We start from the raw sequence: 25476 nt of genomic DNA on the forward strand, positions 1-25476 counted from the left end.
TTAAGAATATTTGGTTTAATGGCTTAGGGCTCACAGGGCTAAGTTGGAACACAGCAAATGTCACCTAATGTATAGATAGATGATTCAGTCTGGGATAAAAGCTATTCTGAAGAGATTGTTTGGTGATGTCAGTTTTCTAAATTTAACAAGGGGACTACCAAAGCTGCAGGTATTTATCTTTCTGTAAATGATGTATCCTTAACAATTTTCAATTACTATCTCCCACACGAGTCTATTTTCATCTTCTTATGTTCAAAAGGAGTACAATAGGAAGGGATGACAGACTTTAAAGAGAAGCCCCCCCCCCCAAAAAAAAAGTTCAGAAAATAATAAACATGCATCCTAATTCCATCTGGTGTCACTTTTCCCCCTTTTCCCCCTCCTTTAACTTAGAAGAAATATAGGGTGTCTTGAGTGGAGAGAGGAGTTATTTATGTTATTTTAAGGGCGATTACATGTTCCAAAGATGCTGTTAGCACTGAGTCTCAAATTGAATATCTTACTTCAGGAAAAACTGCAAAGACATCGAAAGCCTTACATGAAACTAATTTTGCATTCATAATATCTTATCTATTTGTGGGTAATCTTCCTATACAAGCAATCCAGAGTTTGAAAAACATGGTCTTTTTTTGTTTGTTTGTTTTGTTTTTTTTAGCAGGTACAGAATAACAAATGTCTGAAAAACCCTTTGCTTGGGGCGCCTGGGGCCTCAGTCGGTTAAGTGTCCGACTTCGGCTCTGGTCACGATCTCGCGGTCCATGGGTTTAAGCCTCGCACAGGGCTCTGTGCTGACAGCTCAGAGCCTAGAGCCTGTTTCAGATTCTGTGTCTCCCACTCTCTCTCTGCCCCTCCCCAGCTCGTGCTCTGTCTCTCTCTGTCTCAAAAAATAAATAAACGTTAAAAAAAATTGAAAAAGCGTTTGCTTCACTATATAATGTAAATGTTATGAGCTCATTTTAACAAGAAGACTAAAAGTTGATTTCAAGTAAAAAATAGTAAAAACATTTAATGTGCATTAAAGAAACACACACCTATGCCTGTCACTGTAGCAAAAATATGGCTTATAACTTTATTCTATAGAGTTTACTACTCACCAGTAATTACCTCCATTTACAATCAAGTGAAATTCCTCCATAGCCCAATTACACTATTTAACGGTAAAATGACAGTAAGATTAAAGGAGATAGTAACAATGGTGTAAGTCTTATTAGAAAACTTATTACATTTTTTTCTATTCTTTCAACATTTGGCATTTTATGAACATCAGCATCAATAAGCATGTACTATAAATGTTTTAATGTGTATACTGTGATTATTTCATAATATCTGTCTTACTGTGTTGTCTAACAGCAAAGAAAATGATACCGTGTTGTTAATTCTTATGTTGGGATATAAAGAAAAGATTGAGATGTAAGAACTTTCAACTTCTCTGTCACAGAGTGTATTCCCCACTAAAATACCCTTTTGTCAGATTTTAAGAATATTAGAGGTTGAATCATAAGAAATTTCTATTTTTCTAAGGCAAAATCAGTCGACTCCTGGCAATTCATCTGGCTTAATGTAGTAGTAGGACATGCTCACTCCAAACCATAAATGTAAACAACCCGTAATATCTCAAAAGAGGTACACACTAGTAGTATTTTAGTATATTTCCTTCTAGTTGTGTATACATGTACTTGAGATAGATTTCAAAATTAGGATCATATGATATAAACAGTTTGGAGCTTGTCTCTCTTTAGGCAATCATTCTTCAAAAATATGATTTTTTTTTTACAAAAATCATTCTATTAGATAAATTTTCATAATTAATTTAATCATGGTACATTCTGATTTTTAATGTGTATTTCTCTGATTATCTGTAAGGCTGAGTATTTCCCCTACCTATCTTTCAGCCATCCTGTGTATATGTATTTCTTTATAACTTCTGTTCATATCTTACCCATATCTAAAATGGGTAATCTTCTTATTGGATTATAAAAGCTTTTTATATGTTAAGGATACTAAACCTCTGTCATATTTTTGTAAATACTTAATTTGCCTTTTAATTTATTTACTTAAGTTTAAATTTTTTATAGTCTAATCTATGAATTTTTTCCTTTGTGATAATGTCTACAGTGTTTTGCTTAAAAAACTCTACTCCCAGATCTGGTATTTGCTTCATATTATTCTATTCATTAAAAAATTAATAGCGACCCTCCTATACACACATGCCTTTTGAAACTATAAAGTGTTTAGACTTTATACAAAACCATAAAAGAGGGCACTTGCTTGGTATCCAAAGCTGAAAATGCTGTCTTCAGCCTCCTAACCAGCACTAAATGTTACTAAATCAGGCCTGTTTCTAGCAAAATTTACAAGCAAACTCAGCTGTCTCTTTTCTAAGGAAAATTTCCTGCTGTACAAAGGGTTACCTCTGAACAGTATCTCCATTATTTCACCCATGACTCCATTCCTAATTTTCTGTTTTCTGGCAGCTGCTCTCTGACTTACAAATAATGCGTGTCTTTGTTTAGAGTTCCTTAAAAAAACTGTATATTCTAAATGTGGAAGAAAGCTCAATTTATTTTACTTTGAAACCTGAGAAATCAATAACATGAACCATATGTTAATTATGGAACTTAGTGATAAATAAAGTAAGAAGGTCCTGAGAAACCGTGGTGGTGAAAGTGACGGTAGAATTGAAACAGAAAAGGAAAGAAGTCCTTTCTCTCGGTGTGTGATGCTTTCATAAATCTCTCTGCTTGGGAGGATACCAAAATGCAACTCTTTTCTTAATTCATTCTCATGTAATTTATATTTCACTTTCTTCCCAGTTCCTAAGTGTTTTCGATCAAGGCCTTACAGCAATGATGAGATGCATATCAAGGGCCACTCATACAGTAGCCACATTTAGAACAGATGATATTAAAGATAAAACTTAACCAATACTTTTGTCCTTCTATGTCATTTACTGGCATTCATATAGTTTTGCACTGAAGACATGAATCAACCAATCTTTAATATCTGGTTGAAATATTAAAGAACTTAGGTTTACAAGATAAACTGCCATGATAGGGGTAATAATCATAATAGGGGAATAAGAGTAACATAATGTTTCAGATACTTGTGTTCAACATAATCACATGCTTTTTAAAGAGCTACTTTTTGGGGGGATTGTTGAGGGTTTTAAATTTCTCCTTTTTCCTGAGGATCTATTCAATTAATTCTTCTCTTGTTACCACCCCAACTTATTTCTTCCCTTTCTTGTTCCCCATCTAGCTGACAGGAATATATTTTCAAAGGAGGGGGCAGAAGGAGGCAAGTCCCTTGCCTACAGCCTTTCCACCAAATTAGTTTCAACAAACACTTCAGGTCTTCAGCTATGGGTGATGTGAATTTCTCAGTTCCAGATTTGAACATTAAAAAGTGATATATAAGTGAAATTAAAATGTCAACAAGGAGCACTTCAAGTGTTCATTTTATACTAACCATATCCAAAGAACACCTTAAACTGGGGATAACTGTTTCCAGATCAATCAATATCTGATTGCTCAATGAAGACTTAATTAACCTTTAATGTCAGTTCCCAAACTTCAATCATAGTGCAACTTCCTATGCCCCGTGGTCCCCAATTTCCTGCTTTGTTCTGTTTTAGCTTTCCAATCTAAAAGTGGTATGACTATACTAGAATAGAATGATAAATATTTCTTTGGTTTTGTCCAAGAAAGGAAAAATGAACAAGTATGGTTAGGGACAGCAGAGAGCAGTGGTAAATATAAAAAACAAAGCTACTAGCTTGTATTTGTGGAAAGCTCAGAATGATAGCTGGGAGAAATTCTGAGCACTAATTGTTTCTAATACATGGGCCTCCAAGAGAGTACCTGGATACTGTGCTTGACACTGGTGTCAGTGCTAAGAAACTATCATCCACCTAGTTTTCACACGGCTCTGCTTCCTTATCTATAAAATAGGGTTAGGAATTCTGAACCAGGGATACTTACTAAACTGGTAATAGCTTACAAATTTAAGACCACAGAGAACTGTGAAAACATATGTGAAATGAAACAAAAAGCATCTTTCAAAGTCAGATCATGATGTGTCATTAACATTTTTTTTTTAAAGAAGATTTCAGGCTGCCTTAAGAATTCTAGTTAGAATTCTCCTATATTCCTAATTGTCTTCTCTTTAATGTATATTAATGAGTTAGCATTTGTCAACTGGACATCTTAAGGAATAAAACCTCAGTTTTAAAACAAGTGTTGTGTTGGGGCACCTGGGTGGCTCCATCGTTTGGGTGTCCAACTTCAGCCTAGGTCATGATCTCACAGATCCCAAGTTTGAGTCCTGCTTCAGGCTCTGTGCTGACAGCTTGAAGCCTGGAGCCTGTTTCAGATAATGTGCCTCCCTCTTTCTTTCTGCCCCTTCTCCCCTCATGCTCTGTCTCTTTCAAAAATAAACATTAAAAAATTTAAAACAAAACAAAAAAAGTGTTGTGGGGGTGCCTAGGTGGCTTAGTTGATTAAGTGTCCAACTTCGGCTCAGGTCATAATCTCCTGGTTTGTGAGTTCGAGCCCTCCATTGGGTTCTGCACTGACAGCACAGAGCCTGCTTGGGCTTGGGATTTTTCGTGATTGTCCCCCACTCTTCCCCTCCACTTATGCTCTCTCTCAAAATAAATAAACAAACTTTAAAAAAAGTGGGTGTATGAGCGACTTTAGTTAAATGCCACACCTGACTTCACCTGGACTTAGATCTGAACCTTCTGGTTGCTGGGGTTACCCATGCACGGCAAGCAAATACTCCAGAGGTTTGAGTCATCTGAGAATGTACTCCATTCCCCATTCCAGTCCTGTCCTATGTCACACAGGAAGAGAGTATTTTTTAAACTGTAGTTGTCCATAAGCATCACACGAGGGTACTTATTAGAAACTGCCTCCCAAGATTCGAGATTTGTTTGGGAAATTGGTTAGGGCAGGACTTTTGTTTTAAATGAACACTCCAGGGCAGTGGTTCTGTAGGTGATTCGTGACCACACTTAGAAACACAGAGCATCACGCTTACCTAATGTAATTACCCTTTATTAGATGGAACTTATATTTTGCAGAATTTGTTGGGTTTAGTATATTTTCCAGGCATCTAAATTATTAGGCTTACCACCGTATTGTACTAGCCAGAGTTTTTAGGATTAGATTTATACTTGACTATTTCTAATATTTAAGGAATTATCTTTAACTTCCTAACATTTCAAGTGTCACAGTACCCAGATGATTGGCATCACGCTCTGATTTAGATAGGTAAGCCCAAATTTAGGTCAAACTCTCCTTATTAGATATTCCACTGGAGTCAATCTTTGAAGAACTTTGCTCTTTGAGAATGATGATGAGGAAGAGCAGAATGAGAAGACTCAGAACAATTATTCATACACTGGAGGTATTTGATTCTTATGACTGCCTCTATAGGGCTTTCAGGTTTTTATGACAGAAGTGTTTGTGAAAGCAGTATTCATTCAACAAATATTTACTAGAGCCAAGAAAGAGTTTTTTTAACTGCAGTGAAAGGATTGATAGATCCTTTCCACCTTGCTTAGGAATGAGGAATAAAATACCACCTTAGATAACTCTTGGCTACCTTTTCTACAGGCCTTTCACTAATTCAAAATATAGTAATTGTAAATTGTTAGCAAGTACTCTAGAAGAATGGTCCTTTCTTTTTTCAATTAAAACAATTTTTTTTTAACATTTATTATTTTTTTGAGAGACAGAGAGAGACGTGTGAGCGGGGGAGGGACAGAGAGAGGAGGATACAGAATCCTAAGCAGGCTCCAGGTTCTGAGCTGTCAGCACAGAGCCTGACACGGGGCTTGAACTCACAAACTGTGAGGCCATGACCTGAACATAAGTTGGATGTTCAACCGACTGAGCCACCCAGGCATCCCTTAAATTTTTTTTTAATGTTTATTTATTTTTGAGAGAGTGAGAGAGACAGAACACGAGAGGGAGGAGGGGCAGAGAAACAGAGAGGTAGACACAAAATCTAAAACAGGCTCCAGGCTCCGAGCTGTCACCACAGACCCTGATGCAGGGCTCAAACTCACGAACTGTGAGATTATGATTTGAGTTGAAGTCAGACGCTTAACCAACTGAGCCACCTAGGTGCCCGAAGAATGGTACTTTCTTAACTTCCAAACTCTGTAATGCATATGAGTATCTGAGATTTCTGGATAAGAATGATACAAATCCAAATGAGTAAGGAAAGGAGAGTGTTTATTTTAATTAGATTTTTAAGAGTAACTTAACTCTTTGAAGCTGCTACTTTTCCCAGTGGGGATGGGGAAGAACTTTTGCACACGGTGCTGATGAGATCTTTATGGAAAATTTATCTTCAAATTAAAAAAAAAAAGGTGTAACTATTGAATTGTCTTTTAGATATATCTCCCTGGGAGATGAGAATAGGGTCGAGGATTAACAGCATCAATCACTGTCTTCATTGGACTTCATTTCCCAGCTTTCACATAAAATATATTTAACAGAATCCAACATTGAAAGAGGATAATATCTGGAATTTTGTTAAGTCAGTACTATATGAACAGAGAAAATGCTCTATAGTTCTAGCGGAGATCGGTTATTGGTTTTAGACTATGTCCAAACCAAGCTGATAAAAGCAAATCCTTAGTTACAATATGGATAATCCCAGTGTCCTTTCCCACCATAAAGAGCTGTATGTGAAAGCGAAAGTGGATATGTGGAGACAGGACATATTGTATTAACTTATTTTTCTAGGCATGTATGTATGCATATTTACTTATAAATATAAAATCTATCCCTGAAGTACAATTTACTCACTGTACAACAGGAATATTGATTCCTACATTTCAGAATTAGAAGGTTGATAAAGTAAACACCATAGTATAGTTATCAACATGTATTTCTGAGTGTCCCTTATATTCTAGACGGTTGGCTGATACTGGGGATAAGTGCAATAAACTAAACAGAGCCCTGACTTCAAAGCTTTTACCTTCCAGTTGGGAAAGATAAGTACCCATAAAAAATGAATGAAATAATTTCAGCTAAGTGTTATGAAGAAGGTGAAATAGGATAATGTAGGAGGGAGAGGCATGGAACATTCCAAACAGCATGAACAGTCAGCACATACACTGAGCTGGAAGCACAGGGAAAGAACAGAAAGAAAGCAGGTGTGGCCAACGAACAGTGAACCAGGAGCAGGGTGGAGGCAGATTGTAATCTGGAGGGTGTAGGAAGAAAGAGCCCTAGATCATGTAGGACTTTTGGTTTTATTCTACAGGTCATAGGAAACCACTGGAGAAAAGTGTTAACACTTTGGTTCATGTTTTAGTAAAGTCCCTCTGGTTGTTATAAAGAGGATGATCTATATAGCACGCAAGACTAGAAGACAGTGTGCTGAGTTAGGAAGTGGGTTTGATGGGTTTGACTAGAGCTTTAGCAATAAAGATACTGAAAACTAGTTGGACTGGGGATATTTTGGGGGGATAAAGCCAAAAATACGTGGATGAAGATTAGATTGGATTAGATGAAGAAACTGAAGGAAAGCAGGAAGTCAAGAATAATGTCTAGGTTTGGGGTTCAAACAATGGGGCAGATGGGGAAGGCTTCAATTGGAAAGAGAATTCTTAGGCAATCTTTTGGTGATGAGATATCAAATGGATGACTGACTATAATGTATTTAGAGCACAGGGTAGAGGTCAGGCTACAGGATATATGATATCTGAAGTCTGGGCTGAGTGACATCACCAAACCAGAAAGTACAGACAGTGAAGAAAAGAGGGCTGGGGGAGAAGCCTTGAACGTTCCAACATTTAGAGGAAGAGAGCCAGAAAAAAGACTATAACAAGGGAGCTTAGGCACGTGCTAAATTTAGATGAGGAATATCCCTCCTCTATGCAGAGCATCACTTTGCTATGTGTCACCATGGTGATACAGACTGAGTATACAATGCCTGCAACTTTTTAATGGGCTCTATAAACAGATTCAATGCCTAAGGTGAAGAAGCATTTTCTAAAGAGATTCCAACTTACCTGTTATTAGTTTGATCAAAGTGTCACATGCTTACTTTAGTGAGTCAGTATTATTTATTTTAGTGAGTCAGTCTTAAAGTACCTTTAGAAAGACACCAGCTTTTTTTTTTTTTAACCTCTATTTCCTGTTAGGCAAAAAAAAAAAAAAAAAATCCAAACCACTAAATAATTCTGTTATAGTCTGTTATTACATAGTTTCAGATAATCATGTATTTGCATAATTCTGTCCTTTTTCTTCTGATATTTTCAGCTATTACAGGGCTTGGGAAATTGCCTAAGTATTTGGTTCTGGGAGAATCCTCAAAATCTAGACTATGTAAATATGTTCTCTCCAAAGAAGTTTCTTGAGTTATTAAAAGTTACCACATACTTATAGCTCATACACTCCATATTTCCCCCTAAATTTGGGGAAAACGCAATGTTGACTCACTTCCTTCTGATGCTCTCTCCTACTGGAGTCAATGGCCAACTGTGGTGACACTCTGCTACTACACTCGGAATGGCTGCTTACCTCTTTCTGATAGCAATAGTGCTGCTGTTCCTCTTAAGAATATCCCAGGGGTGCCTGGGTGGCTCAGTCAGTTGAGCAACCAACTTCTGCTCAGGTCATGATCTCACGGTTCGTGGGTTCGAGCCCCGCGTCAGGCTCTGTGCTGACAGCTCAGAGCCTGGAGCCTGTTTCAGATTCTGTGTTCTCCCTCTCTCTGACCCTCCCCTGCTCATACTGTCTCTCTCTCTCCCTCTGTCTCTCAGAAACAAATAAAAAACATTAAAAAAAAAAAAAAAAGAATATCCCAAATTCTGTGTGTGTGTGTGTGTGTGTGTGTGTGTGTGTGTGTGTATGGAGGGGGGCACATACATATGTAAGGGTGTGGTTTGTGTGAAGAAAACATTTCTTTGGAGTCAAAAGACTATATTCAAAGCTGACTTTCTACAGGAAAAAAATACCAAAACTATAATCTAGGTTGTACTCCTGATGACAGTCCAGATGCCTATTTTTTAAAAAAACTGAATGCCTCCAAGCACCATGGTTGATATACCGTGAATGATGTGCTTTTTTATATGGCATAATAAGGGTTTAGAACGGGCTTACATTGATTAGATGAAACATCATAATAGCCAGTCCTGTAAAATACTACATCAGTGTGGAAGGATAGTGGAACTAAAATAAGAGACTCCTAGGACTCAGGCTGGAAAGAGCCCAAAGCCAGGGATAGAAGAGGGGGCTGGGGCAGAGCTATGCAGAACCCAGGAAAGCGAAGTGTGTGGAGAGTGGGGTGTGGTGACAGTGGGTGATGGGGGAATAGCAGCAGAGGGAAAGGGAATAGGGAGCATAAGATATTAGGTACTAAGAAGAAAATTAACTGTCTGGGAAACAGCACTGGTGAGCCATGAGCCCTGAGTGATCCAACTATACTACAAGAGTGAACTATCTGAAGTTAAACTGCTGTAGATCGAGGCTCATCTTAGAGTGAAAATCAACAACAGCATGACTGGCCTTTGAGGTCCTTTGCAGCAGAACTCGTCTTAATACGACATTCTGCTTTGCTTATTAAAATTAATTTTGTTTAACAGTCCTCTCAGGCATCTTTCACATATGCATTTTCTTTTAAAATTATTTCACGTTACACAAAAAGCAGCATTAAACACTAGGACAGATGTGTGTATGCATGTGTGTTTTAAAAAACATGGTCTATTCAATTAGTCCAGCCATGATATTAGATGGAAAAAAAATGTCCTTCCAGGATCCTTATCGTTATTGTAGAGTATGTGTTCTTTGAATTTCTTGCCTTGTTTTTGGGATCACCTTATTATGCAACATCTGCTCTGAATTTCAAATGTGATAAACAGAGTATGAGTGTCGGTGGCAGATGGCTAATGACCAGCAGCGACAGGGCATTCAAGCCTGCCTTGTTTTCTGAGAAGCGATATTTTCATGTTAATTTGCTCTGTGTCCTGCAAAGATGAGACAAATCACCTGCTCATAATTCAGGCAAAGTGTAGACCACCAGGAGCTGAGAGGGGCAATGGCTTGATTCCTTTCGGGGTGAGAGGAGAGAAGGGTCTGAGAGACTTTCCTCATCTGCAGTTGGAGGGGGACCCATCAGTCACTTTGCATTATGTCAGATGGAGAAAGATGAATCGGCCCTGGGCATCCCATACTGACACCAGAGCCACTGTTTACTGCAATCAGATATTATTCATGAACACAGATATTTCCCAGAGGCACAAAACAGGTGCTATTAAGAGTGTGTGTCAGTCTATGAAGTCTGGGTTTTGTAAAATAAACCTAATAGTATATTTTATCTCCCAATGAAAAGAGTACAACCAACAGAAATCTGTAAGAAACATTCAATTGAAGATAAAATGAAATCTAATTCAAAGAGAAAATGACCCAGACACATAAACCTTGAGCTTTTTGGCCTTCTCAAGCCCTATAGAATTCATTTATCACAGAAATACATAAAAAATTTAATTTTTTACTCCAAGATTGAGTCATACAGAGGGGCCATATGGTCTTGAGATAAAAGAACCCTATTTTATTTTGGAGAGGCAACTGATCTTTTCTAATTGATCTTTCAGTGCCTCGAATTTATACTTGTGAAATTATATTGCCAAATTCATCAGATATGTTACATGCATAGAATGTCCAAAGAATGATACTAAGTTCTTAAAAAGTTTATATGATGTGGAGAAGCCAGATCATATACTAGGAAATATATTATACTATTATAGGCAAGCCTAAGTACCAAGCTCAGTAAAAGAGGGGCATTCCATTTTATATGCATATACATATATGCAGGTGTATATATATATATATATATATATTTTTTTTTTTTTTTTTAAAGGTTGGGGAGAGCATGATCTGGGGAGAAAGGCAGAGGGAGAGAGAAGGAGAATCTTAAGCAGGCTCCATGCTCAGCACAGAGCCCAATGTGGAGCTCAATCTCAAGACCCTGGGATCATGACCTAAGCTGAAACCAAGTTTAGATACTCAACGAACTGAGCCACCCAGGCACCCCTGAGGGCATTCTATTTTAAAAGCCTGTAAAAGCAGATTTTACCTGGAAAGCTCTCCTGATATATATCTTGCCATACAGTTCATTCTCTGGGTAGAGGTTACAATGATTAAAGAACAGAAAGGAGATTTTATTTACAGCTTCTTTCTGATCCCCTCTCATAATGTGGCAGATAAAGGCATGAAAGAGAAAAAAAAACCTGGAAGCCCTTTTTTCTCATAAAGCCCTCATATATGAAAAGTGCTCTATAAGCACAGAGACTCTAAGTTTATCATGAATCCTAAAAAAAACAAGACTATCAATTATTGACTCGTAAATTTAAGCAGCAAGTCCAAGAAAACAGTATCAAATCTAATATAAAAATAAAGATGGCACTGAATTCATCCATAATAAAGAAAATCAAAAGATATCATTCTGCAGTAGAAAAAGGAAAACAAAATACAGCAATGGTTAAGTCTATGAAGCAAAATGTGAATATTTGTTGATATCTGAGCGCAGCAGTCAGCAGGCTCCTCTACACAAATGTCATTATCAGCATGAATGGATGCATCTTAGAAAATCAAGAAGAGATGATGAAGATCTCAAGATGAAGTATGTAGAGGATGTATACATGCATTTATTTATTTTTTTAGAATAAGGTGTACTTTAAAATGTTGGAAAGAACCACTAATGATTTTATTTTATTCTTATGAGCCTCTCAATGGCAATTTTCAGTTCAGGCCTATACCCTTGACCTACCTTGCCGAAGTCTGACATGACCACCACACAGTAAATGCAGGCTTTCCCCAGTGAGTTCACCCAACCACCAACCTTCACAAATACTTAGAGCTTCAGGGGTGCTTTTCTGCCTTTTCTATTTTTTCGTAACAAGTGGTATTTAAATGCATTTGAAAAATTATCAGGGTGCCTAGGTGGCTGAATCGGTTAGGCGTCTACTGGACTCTTGATTTCGGCACAGGTCATGATCTCACAGTTTGTGAGTTTGAGCCCCATGTCGGGCTCTGTGCTGACAGCTCATGGAGCCTGCTTGGGATTCTGTCTCCCTGTCTCTCTCTGCCCCTACCCTACTCGCACGCGCACACACACACACACACACACACACACACTCTCTCTCTCTCTCTCAAAATACATAAAAATAAACTTTTAAAAAAGAAAAAATATTATGTGATCTACATAAAGCAGGTCAAATAAGTCATCGCAGGATCTTTTCTAACAAACATGTTGATAAAAATAGCACTGAACAAAAAGATTTTAGCTCTATAATTTCCAGTCAGGGGCCAAGGAGCATCCCAGTTTTAACCACGTACTGTTCACTTCCTGCAATTTATGTCCTTAGCAGGGACTAGAATACCCTGAACTTAAGTGGATAACAGGTAAACAGTGACACAGAAAACACGGTAGAGGACAGGTAGTTGAGGAAAATTCCTTTAGCCTAAATGATCTTATATGAGGTCTTTTCTTGATTTTCTGTTTTACATCAATTTTGTGTTAAGATTTTCTGCCTATGTACGGTTTACAATCTGTTCTGTTCAGACACTTGTAAGCCAATGTCAATACTAATATCTATGATTTTGAAGAAAATTTTAGAAAATATTTAGGTTCCATAATACAAAGAATCAGCTATATTGTGCTCATTCATAAGTTTTGTTGTTTTTACTTGAAAACACACCCTAAACTACTGAAATAACCACAGAAAATGGGTACCACATGCTTCTGGGTGCACTTTATCTCTTCTCTTATAGTATAAGGTCCTTGAGAATAGCTTCATGACTATCACTTTTGTGTTCTCCAAATGCTAGCACGAAACTCTCTATAAATATTCAATAAATAATTAAAGCAGTATATTCAGAAAAACTCTTTTTACAACAAAACATTCTATATAAGACTCCAACTGTGTTCCCAATAGGTTGTTCATAATAACAATATTCTCTTGATCTAGTTATCTAGTTATTGAGATTTCCTATAACTAAGCCTAGACAATAATGAAACATTTCTGTTCTCTGGCTGTGCACTTCCAAAATTCACTTAACCAGAACTCCGACTAATCAGAACCTCTTTACTTAGCAGATTTACCCTGCATATCAACTCCTAAAAAGAAGTCGATCACAAAAATAAAAGTACAAGCCTTTTTTTTTTTTTTAAATTTTTTTTAATGTTTTATTTCTAGGAGAGAGAGAGACAGCGTGAGCAGGGGAGGGCCAGAGAGAGAGGGAGTCACAGACTGAAACAGGCTCCAGGCTCTGAGCTGGCAGTCAGCACAGAGCCCGACGCAGGGCTCGAACCCACGAACCGCGAGATCATGACCTAAGCGAAAGTCGGACGCTTAACCGACTAAGCCACCCAGGTGCCCCCAAAAGTACAAGTCTTTACTAAAAATAATTTTCTATCATTTGTGTATTTGGCCTAAAACTATACATTAGATGGTTTTATAATGCTTTTAAGTGATTATTCATGTTTTAACTAATGGCCTTAAAAGACCACACACACTCAAATTATTTTAAAAAAACATTTTTATGTTTGATAAGGAAGAAAAGTAGATTAGCATAGCATAGTTCAGAAAATTTTCAAAAGCTAAAGATGAAGACAAAAGAGGTCCTATGACTAGCCTTCAAGTTAGCAAAAATGTTCAATTAACCATTGACATACACATTAACCGCCTGAAATATTTCATAATTTACTATGAAAGCATCGATATATCATTAACCACAAAACAATTCACTTTGTCAAAACCTTCTGGTCACAAGCACTATTTCCCCCTCCCCCACCTCTCCCCCATCTTCTACCATCAATCTTGTCTCAGATACCTCTCCAAACTCCTCTCCTCTCCTCTCCCTCACTTTGGTGATCACCTTTCTGCCTGTTCCTCATCTTATCCTACTTACCCCTGCACCCCCACCCCTAAGAACTCCCTCCAGGCTACCTGGGCAGCTCAGTAGGTTAAGCATCTGACAGCAGCTCAGGTCATAATCTCACAGTTCATGAGTTTGAGCCCCTCATTGGGCTCGCTGTTGTCAGCACACAGCCCACTTCAGACTCTCTGTCCTTCTCTCTCTCTGCCCCTACCCCATCTGTGCTCGCTCTCTCTCAAATTAAAAAAAAAAAAAAAAAAAGAATTCCCCCTAAGCCATTTTGTTTCTGCTCCTGCTTTATCAAACCATAGTTTAGTGCATCACTCTGGCTTATCAACGACTTTAACTACATAATACTTTTGGCAAACCATTCCACTTAGTAGCCTCTAATGCCAGGAGGATTTAATGTGAAGCTCAAATTGCATATGCAGGTGATAATGTATGCTGTGTGTGTGTGTGTGTGTGTGTGAAAATGTGTGTGTATATATAATATATATATATATATAAAATACATATATATATATGGTTATCTTGTTATGCTGCTTAAAGAAATGACTCCCCCTTCAAAATAATTTTGAACTTTGAACTAATCACATCAGAAGAAGCTGATGATTACTTTGACAGTATATATTTAAGATGTTAGAAATCATTTGAAAATAATTTTGAAATAATTATATCTGAAGAAAGGTTGTCACTGTGTCTTATTTATTTAGTACCTATGTGTATAAATCATTGTGTAGGGACTGTCAAGATACAAAGATGAATGAGTAGATACAATATGGATATAAATAATCACAATTAAAGGTAGAAAATATAACAAAGAAGAGATGTATAGAACTAGTGCTGTAAGACAAAGGAGATTGTATCCAGGTGTGAAAGTTGATCAAACACTATCTGGGGTGAGCCAGATATTTAAGCAGATGGGTATTGGTGGGGGAAGCACAGAAGTGGCACTAGAAAGAGAACTACATAGATAGAAGATTATGAACCACACTAAGAGTCTACTCTGGCAGAACATACAGTCCATGAAAAGGGGATATGCCTTGCATGCTGACAAACTTACAAAGTTTTAGACAAACTTAGAAAGGAGAGAACTAAAACCACAAAACTGGAATAGAAGTACAGAGGGAAGAGTGGTACAGGGATGGAAGAGATGAGGACCAAAAACAGATTAAGTAAGGACACCTACATTTAAAGGGCCTTCAAGTTCTTGAAATTGCTCAGGAAGAAATGAGAGCACTACTGAGCATTATATTCTTTTATGAAAGGCAGATGGGAACATAAACTCTTCATCAATCTAAAACCAAAGGAATAAATCACTCAATATGTCAAACTTCCAAATATGTCAGTATCTGACACCACCAACTGGCTCTCACTGAAAGACAAGATAAACTATTTCCAGCCATTCCCTACTATCTAAAATGGTGGTGAATCCCAGAACTCATTTCTCAACAATGAATGATTAGGTAAAGAGACTGTTTAGTGAGGTCACTTAATTCACATAAACAGAACGGTCTTTCATGAAGACCTGCACATGATGTGCGTAGACCTAAAAGATCTACTGCGAAGTTCCATTAGGCAGAACAGAAGTATGACCAACAAAACTTTCTAAGTAGGTTTTTCCATTAGACTTAAAGGAAGAAAGGACATTTGGTCATTACAGCACATGTAGCTTGCTGACGTCTAAGGAGTTTTAAATCATTCCTGAATCCCAAGGGTTTAGGATAGTACGTGGCACTCAAGCTTCCTATAAACGTTTTATAAGTGAGGAAAAAAATGGAGAAAGAAGAGCCTAAAAGGCAGTATTTCAGATTTACATATTATAATTTACATCCTAGAGTCAGTACACAATTATAATATGCAATGTGCTCATGTGTGAACTTTCAAATTACATTCCTCTGAGTCTGTGAATCATCAGAAAAAGACTGAGCTATATTTACAACACTACACCTTCTAAGGTTAGTGCCAGATAATGTATATCTAAATATTTTCCAATAATTTTAGTACGTGTTAAAACTAAAACAGTTTTTTCACAGAACCCTAAAAATAATGAATTAGAATATATCTCATTATATGAACATCGCAGTTGATATATTTAACTATGTATTAAGTTCCAAAAGCTCTAGCTCTGGCAATTTTTTGAAGTAAGCTTTACACCCAATGCAGGCTTTGAACTCAACTACCACAAGATCAAGAGTCACATTCTCTACTGACTCAGCCAGCCAGGCACCCTCATGGCAATTTTCATATGGAAGGAATGTGATTGATTAATAAGCTATAATAGTGTGACTATTTAATCAAGCAGAAAGATGATTCTTGGTACCTTTATGGTTTCAGTGGGCACTCCAGGCTCTGGGACTTTATCCAAATAAGTGGTCAGGTCTTGATCAACATGTTCAAACACTAATGTTAGTTTGGTTTCTCTGTCTGTTCGTGACACTGTGCATACATCAAACAACCTAAAAGAAAAGAGAAAGATGTTAAGTAGGTAGCAATAAGCAAAGAAGTAACTTGTAGGTCTTACATATATCCCGCAATTCGATTGCACAGTAGGTTAAAAAAAGGGGAGGGGCAGCGTTGATCATTCCTTGTGATAATATGTAAGGCTGCCTATTGAGATCTGGTACTTTAATTGCAATATGACATTTAGGAGAGAAATACTTCATTAAGTGATGACAAAATCCACAGCGGCAAAGAGAAAACAACATTTCTAGAGCATAAGAATGTCTGCTTCGAGAGTTTTCTTAGTTAAGACCTTATGTAGAACCTGCCAATAGAGATAGTTTAAAAAACTGCAGCCTAGGAAAAACATGGTCTTCTTAGCTCACAGTTCAAGAACTATTAGAGACAGATTAAGTATTCTTTGGAGATGATGGACTCTACAATGAAGATTTTCTTGGAATTTAAGGTGTTACAATCATGCTTATGAAAATAAGGATAATGAAATGTGGAGAAATTTGGTTTATTTCTAAGACAGACTTCTTATCCTGGGGAAGCAAATCATTTCCCTGGAAAGCACATAAATCCTTGGTTTAAAAATTTCAAATATCACACTAATCAAAACTGAAATTTTAACCTTTTTTTTTTTTTTTGGAGAGAGGTGGTATTTGAAACTACATTTAGTAAGCTACATCACCCTTTAATGATACGGATGAACAAACATTATAATTAAGTCTCGATGGCTAATAAGTCTACAGCTAATTTAAGTTTTAAAGCAAAGCTGTTAGTAGTCAAAAGCATTTTCAAGCCCAAGGACAAATTTTTCTTTACTTTCAGCCACACAGAGCATACTATCTGACACATGAAATGCTCACTTCATGCTTGAATAATTAACCAAACCACCTGTAAACAAGCTCTAAATTTGACAAGAATGTAATATAAATACTAACAAAAGGCTAATAAAATGCTATACATAGTCTTCTCTTTCATTTTTAAAAAACGGAATAAACACACCCTTCAAAGAAACTGACTATAAATGTGCATATAACCCATTACTAAAATGATGGGTTGACTCTCAATTATCTACTTTGTATTTTACCTCTTGAATTTTTTAATGCTGATTTTAAGAGCTGATTCACCATGCCACCCTACTGCATTTCTGGGCTAAACAGGGTCCTTCACAATATTTGGTACTTCTCTGTGAATCTAAATTACCTTTAAAATAAACTAAAGAACACTATAATAAAGTTAAATCTGGTGGGATAAACACCACCATCACCAACCACACACATACTTCACAGCCAGATCCACACTACTTTTTAACTATGGGCAATCTAGGATAAGTTCTACATCTAAACTAAAATCAGTTAAGATCAACAATTTCCTCTCACACTTACCTACTTTAAAATGATTTCTAAGTTTTAATCACCTACTTCTAAACTTGATTTTTTAAATTGAAATTCAAAGTCTTCCCAAAGTTACTCCTGAGTTATTCTAAAAAAAATTATTCTGATAAAGTAAAACCTCCTAATAAATTTATTAATGATGAGGCCATTAATCATATGAGTGCCACACTATGACAAATATGCTTGCTATCATGCATGATTTCGACACCTGGGAGGTTTATCAATAACCCTTCAAGTCTGGCAATGTGAGGCAGCTACCAATTTATTCATAGCCTCCTTTGAACAGTCTTCTCTCCCTTAATCCCACATACTTTGCCAGCTTCACTTTTTCCTTCCTTTTGAAGAAGAAAAAGAAGCTTCTTTCTATATGTCACTTCCATTTTTCTTTTTTAAAAAATGTTTATTTTGAGAGACAGAGAGAGCACGTGCATGACCAGGGGGGAGGGGGGATGCATGACCAGTTGAAAGAGAGAGAGTGAGAGAATCCCAAGCAGGCTCAGCACTATCAATGCGGAACCCAACAAGGCCTCAATCTCATGAACCACAGATCCTGACCTGAGCCGAGATCAAGAGTCAGATGCTCAACTGACTGAGACACCAAGGCACCCCTGCTTCTATTTTTGTAATACAATAAAACCGCAATGATGTACTAAATTCAAATACAAACATGGGAACTGCACCATTATAGCTGTGTTTCTTAAATATTACTTTAAAAATATTTTCCACTATAATTAATACATTTCCTTCATGAAAAAAATATATTGTTTATCATTGTCTCAGGGCAACATTGATTTTAGTAACTCCAGTTCTTAAAGCACTTATAGTCTGTAATTGACAAGGACATATTGGAGAATAAAATGATCATAAAACACTGCTGAGCCAAAAGGTCACCTGCTTCCAAACCGTTGTTGGTTACCTAACAGCCGTGGCAGTATGTTACGTTGCTTCACTTTACTGAAACCATGTTTTCAAACACTCTTTGTATGACACAATTCAAGAATAACATCTAACCCACCCAAATTATTTTCCTCAATGTTGTCTCACTCGTCAAGATATAAAGACTCACTGATGGCACCTGCAGTGATTGGACTCCACACGTGAGAGATGGGCAAAGATGAGATCATGGAAGCCACTGCCAAATGCTGTAAAATCATAAACCATGGAGAAAAGGCACTAATTTTAATTGGCAATTGCTAAAATGTGGAATTTTAAAGAGACAAGTGTGACACTGCATAGCGTTTAACATTCCTGTATAAATTTTAATTTATTTTTCTAGGCTACATAAAAATGGTGTTAGGTAAGGTGGCTCATGTAGGTTCAAGGAGAGAATTCTTTTTATTTCTTAAAATGCTATTATTTTTGGGTGGAGGCACTTTCTGAAATAAATTTTTAGCACTTTATTTTATAAGTGGAGATTGCACTTTTCATTTTGTACTAACATTTCTTCCCTACGGATACAATTTATTTTTTAACTTTTTTTTTTTTTTTTTTAGAGAGAGGGTGGGGTAGAGGGGCAGAGGGAGAGAGAGAATCCCAAGCAGGCTCCACAATCAGCATGGAGCCCAATGTGAGGCTCGATCCCACAATCCTGGGGTCAATACCTGAGCAGAAATTAAGACACTCAGGGGCCCCTGGGTGGCTCAGTCAGTTGTATCCGACTTTTGACCTTGGCTCAGGTCATGACCTCACGGTTTGTGGGTTCGAGCATCACATCAGGCTCTGCGCTTAAGGTGTGGAGCCTGCTTGGGAGTCTCTCTCTCCTCTCTCTGTACCTCTCTCTCTCAAAATAAATAAACTAAAAAAAAAAAAAAAATGGAAAGAGTCAGATGCTCATTCAACCGAGCCACCTACGCACCTCTTCCTTAGAGATACAATTCTGACATTCATTATCTTCAAAGCAAAAAGTCATCCTAATAGAAGATTAGCATAGCATATTAACATCCTACTGATAATGGTTACACAAACATGTTTTTTATTGGTCTCCAAACCACGGGGAATGTATTTAACCAAGGCTCTCTAAGCTTCTATTATTTGTATGCAACTCAAGAGACAACCACTTTATCAATTTATAAGGTAATGGTCATGATCAGGGTAAATGATACCCTTCCAATGAATGAATATATGCCAGTTATTACAGAGGAAATTTAGAGACCTATCTAATTACCTAGAGAATCAAATTAAAATGAAGTATTCAGAAGGTAGCCCATATAATGGGCACAATCTAGATGAACTTAGTCTAAATTTATTCTTCGCTCCTCAATAAAGTACAGTGACTACAGATACATATTCCACAGATGTAATGATTTTTTTCCTTTGGTCAGTGCAGAAAAAGAATAATTTGTACTTCCAGAAGTACCTTTATCTGTGGTATCTGTGAAGAAAGGCTTCCTTTTATTCGCCTTTGTCTTGTTTTGAATATATAATTCATAGGCTTACAAAATTTTCTAATGGCTACATTTAAGCTTGTATTTTCATCAGGTAACATTTGAGAGGATATTTTTAATTTATAGGTTAAGTATTCTAAATTCACTGTTGGCCAAATCATCAGTAGTGGATAGTTTTCTTACAGACAGTGATTCTAAACACAATGAGTAGATAGATGTCTGCTAGCTCTAATCAATAGGTTACACCTCCTGTCCTTTCCTCTAAATTTGAGAACCACATACTACTTTATTGCCCATGGTCTCAGGAAACAGACTACAAAGAATTACTGGAAAGAAAAGAAATATAGCATCAAATTGGTCCTTTTTTTCCCACCAAAAGGCCAAAACATTTTAATGGCTAAGTTTTCTTAACTAGAAAGCAACATGGGTTTTTAGAAAAGTGACTGATTTAGTTGAAGGGAGAAAGCAACAGGTAACATAGTATTTTCAAAAAGTGTAACAATTTTATAAAGATTATGTAACAATTAATGTTGCATATGCTTTAACTCAGGAAATAAAATACAGGTCAGTCCATTATGTACATATTCTTCATCTTGGCCAAGAGGTCTTCTGAGCTTTCACCAGAATCTTCTACAGTTACCTCAGGTACAGAATCGTCTTGCTTTTTGGGAATTGTAGATGTCACTGTAATTCCTTCAGGTAAGTCAGGAACTGGACCTGAAGAATTTCCTCTTATGAAACTTCAAATATCAATTCAATACCTCACTCAGTGTCTTCGTGTATTATCTCTTCCTCTTCTTGAACAACCTCCTGTTTGGGCAGTTCTGCGACCTTTTTCTTATATTCTTCCTGCTGCCTTCAACAACTTCTTCTTTTTTAAAAATATTTTAAAATGTATTTTATTTATTTATTTTTGAGAGAGAATGAGAGCACAAGTGAGCAAAGGGCAGGAGTGGGGCAGGGGGGCACGGAGACAATCCCACTAGATGCAGAACCTGGATGTGGGTTCCAGCTCACCTGAAGTGGGGCTTGAGCTCATAAACCTTGAGATCATGACCTGAGGCAAAGTCGGATGCTGAACCGACTGAGCCACCCAGGTGTCTGGCTTCCAGCAATTTCTGTCAACACACTGAGGATATAGATTCACAGACATAGTAAGAAAACAGCATCTTGCAATGCATTTTATCCAAGGCAAAAAGTAACAGTACCAAAGTTTAACAAAAACTTTAACTCATTTTGTACCTAGATCCCAGCCACCACCCCCATAGTGGTAGGAAGACTGGCTGCACAAATACCTTCTCATTTCAAAACCTTTTCACCAATATATGTAACAATGGTAAGTGGTGGAACACATGCCCAACAAGCAGAGTCCCCAGGAATGAGGAGTTGTATATGCTCTGAATCTGCACTTCCACTGGCCCCAGCCTCCATCCAGGTTTGCCCAAGTGTTGTGTTGACTGTCATCCGAGCTTCAAAGCTGGCCACACAGCTGAAAACTAGGTCAATTGGTATGCTCTCTACTAATACACCATTACTTATTCTATCCATAAAATGTTTTTCTGCTATGGTAATCTTTGGTTGTATACTTCAAAAAGAACATCTGGATTAATGTTCCTCAAAGTATATTGTCTTGCTTGGACTTTACTTAATTCTGCTTGATGACGCTGGAAGAAAGGTCTATTCATACTGGCCCGTTCAATAGTAGCCACTTAGCAATGCCACACCTTGTCAGCGTTTCTGCAGTCACATGACCTACTCCACCAACACCTACTATTGCGACGGCAAAAGTAGAGATTTCCTCGCAGTCTTTCAATTCCCACACGTTTCAATGCCATCATCGGATGGCGGTCGCCAACGGTTGGAATCCGTCACTTCTGGGCCCAGCTTCTGGAGGAAAAGGCCGCTCACCCCCCGCCACAGCTCCTCGACCCACTGTGGTAGCTCCACGGACTTGGCCATGGCTGGCACAGAGGAGAGGGCATGGCTCTGCCAGGTGTCCGTCACTTGCACAGGCCTCCCACGGTGCTGAGAGACGGGCCATGGTCATCTGTATCTTTCCAGCCAGTTAAGGTGATAGTATAATTTTATTTGGAAAATGTAGCCTATTACTTTCTCCTTAGAAATTCCCAAGTGACATCAAGGCAAGTAGTGGTCCTGGGAGGACCTAGAGGGATACAGGCCTTTTTTGGTTCCAATGCTGGCAGCCAACATCCTACAGAGCCAGGACTCCAAAGAAGACATTTTGGGAAATACTGCTCTACACCAAAATACAAAACTCTGACTTGTTTAGTGAACATTATCACTGTAAAAAAAATAGGTTATATTAGTCATAATGTATAGGGAAATGCATTCTGAAGCAATAATTATAAATACAGGTATACCCAATTTTCAAAAGTTTGGATTATACCACTTCACTTTAAGAAAAGTCCTACATTAGTTATGCCTGTTTTCACTAACCAAAGAAATCTGAAGATTTTCACTTTTTAAAAAAATATTTGTTTATTTATTTTGAGATGGACAGAGTGCAGGAGAGAGGCAGAGAGAGAGGGAGAATTCCAAGCAGCACTGTCAGCACAGAGCCTGATGCAGGGCTTGAACTCATGAAACTGAGATCATGACCTGAGCCGAAATCAAGAGTCAGAGGCTTAGCCGACTGAGCCACCCAGACGCCCTGAGGAAAAAAGGAGAAGAGTGAAAATAGCATTCAATATTCGTTTTGTAGTGAGTCTTAACAGAGGCAGCACGGGCCCCAAATAGTGAGAGGGCACCCCCAAACTCTGTCCTCACTACCATACTCAGCTTCTAGGCATCAAGCTACCCTAGTTTTGAATTGTGAGAGCATCTATGCTTTATCTCGATTTAGTCTGTGTATCCATGAGCAAGATGTGTCCTATGGTATCAGAAAAGCAGAGAAGAGGTTATTTTATGGGTCTGGGAGCACTCAAAAAAATTTCCATATAAATTAATGGTAATTGCTTCTTCACTTTACACCACTTCAGCCTACAAAAGGTTTCATAGGAACAGGCTACTTTCAAATAGCAGGAAAAGCCTGTATTCATCTTAGGAATTTTAGAACATAATATTTATGACGCTTTTTTGTCTACAATGACTCCCTCTGGAATTACCCCAAATCAAATAAATAATAGTCACTGTGGTGGGCAATAAAGAGAACATAGATGTTTTAATATAACAAATAAGTCTCACATAAAGCAACTGAGCTAAACAAGAACTGAAATCCCTGGTATTTGGCAGGAGGTTAACAATCTGTAATATATTTATATAAATCAATGAGGAATGTGGCCAGGCTGCCTATAACCCCTACACTTGCAAAACAAAAGAGCCAGACAGGTCGGAACATTTGAACATAAACACTGGAAAATAACTTCAACTGTATGATTTCTTGTGTTGACCAACATCTTAAGAGTTTCTAAAACTTTTTTTTTTTTTTTTTGCTATTTAGTAAACTGACAAAAGTGCCATTTCAACGACTGCATGACTACACTTCCATAAGAGAAATATATTCACACTGTGCTGAATATGAACAAAATATCTCTGATGACTTTTAGAGGAAATGAAAACTACCATTCAATATGTATCCATTAGAGCTGTGCTTACTGTGAACCAAGCGAATGTTCAAAAAGTAGAAGTGAAAAGTGGTTTTCGGCATTTACTAAGTCTATGAATCCAGTTTAGCTATGCAAAAGGCAATCCAAAAAAGGCACATAGGTCATTACCATTTCACAATTAAGTCAGCCAAGCCCCTAACTATCCCATAAAGTAAGTTCTCTCCCTGTCTCTATTGTCCTGACCCCTCAGCTGCAGGGCAGAGAGCAAGCACTGCGGTCCCAGCACAGCTCTTAGCCTTCCAGCTGTCCTAGTGATGTAATTATCTCATAACAAAATATCTCTGTGAATTAACTCTGCATCCTACCCATTGTAATTCTTAATGACTGCTTCCTGTTCATGTTTTCCATTTAACTTGCTATTCTGGATCTATTGCATAGGCAAGTTGCCTTCATCTAATGGATGGGATTACATCCAATAGGTTTGGGATTTCCAAAGATTACAATTTACAAAGGTCTCCCAAACAACATGCTTTGTAAACACAAGCCCTGCCTTTCTGGTGTGGTTATAATAAAAAGGGAAATCTGCATTATTTGCTGTGATTAAACTTTGACCTATCACAGGAAGTTCTAGGAGGATTTTTTTCCTGTTGCTTTTTTTTTTTTTTTTCATACTCTTGAATGTTTGGACATCAAATAGTTCAAGAGCTGAGAGATGTCTGGCAGAGCTGCCTAAGGGCCCTAAACAAAAATTTTTTTGAACTACAGCCAGTCTTTGGAATTGAGAAGTATTCTTTTTTATCTCTCTTTCTCTATAGTCCACGAAGCACATTCTATGCCTATAGCTTCTTGCATGGACCCAATTTACGTTCACGCATCCCACTTGCCCTACATTACTGGGTCCTTGCCAGAGTGTTCTCCTTTTACTCATTAAATATGGACTGTGTGTGCACTTGTTCTAAACCAACACTGAATGGTGTAACTCCAGAGGTATTTGCCACCAACAATAATCAGCATGCTGCCAGAAGGAACTTGCCATTTCAGCAGCATCCATAAACATTTATGAGCACCTACCATGTGCAGGTACGGTACTAAGTTTTAAAGATTCCAATACATCTAAGATGGGTACTGTCTGTAAGAGTTTTACTATCTAGCCACGGAAGAGAAGACGGACATATAAAACCCTAAGTAATGACGTATGGCTGTGTATTAATTCCAAATAAAGTCTATAAGTATAACATGAAACTTTATATAACACATCAAAGCAAATCATTCTATGTGCTATTACAGTAGACATCTGTGCTGTCTGCCTTTCCAACACCTATTACCTCTTCTATAAACCATATCCTCATTTTTTTTGAGGAACCACTCCTACTCAGGCAATATGGTTTTGGGGGCATGAGCACAACATGGCATGTAACCTGACTTGGACAAAGAGAGTGATAATGACTGATTCAGGGATGGACAGGACCATGTGAATCAGTCCTAGGACTTTTACTGTAACTTCTGCGAGGGTAGAGCTCTCTTTATCTGAGATTACCAAACTGGCAACATTTAAACCCGCAGCTGCCGATGGCTGTCATTGCCACCACTTTAGTGAGCATACCATGGACTGCAGCCAGCAGGGAATAGACCTAGAGCAGAGAAATGACAGGCAAGAGACTTTGTTTAAGTACTAGCCCTACCTGTGCTTGATATACCCTTGGATTTATTAGTTATGTTAGACAGTAACATCACTTTCATGCTTACCCAGTTTGAGTTGGGCTTTTATTACCAGCAAACA

At 37.7% G+C, this 25476-nt stretch overlaps 1 protein-coding gene across 2 annotated transcripts in view; it reads right to left on the reverse strand.

Annotated features, from left to right (window-relative positions):
- CDK6 (cyclin dependent kinase 6) overlaps positions 1–25476 on the reverse strand; it is a 259745-nt gene that overhangs the window by 176570 nt on the left and 57699 nt on the right. For both annotated transcript variants that reach the window (XM_039255424.1, XM_039255425.1), the window contains exon 3: positions 16225–16360. In XM_039255424.1, the coding sequence (XP_039111355.1) occupies positions 16225–16360 (136 nt within the window). The remainder of the gene's footprint in view (positions 1–16224; positions 16361–25476) is intronic.

The sequence above is a fragment of the Hyaena hyaena genome, unplaced genomic scaffold (genome assembly GCF_003009895.1).
Source record: "Hyaena hyaena isolate Hyena2069 unplaced genomic scaffold, ASM300989v1 scaffold_528, whole genome shotgun sequence".
Lineage (NCBI taxonomy): Eukaryota > Metazoa > Chordata > Mammalia > Carnivora > Hyaenidae > Hyaena > Hyaena hyaena.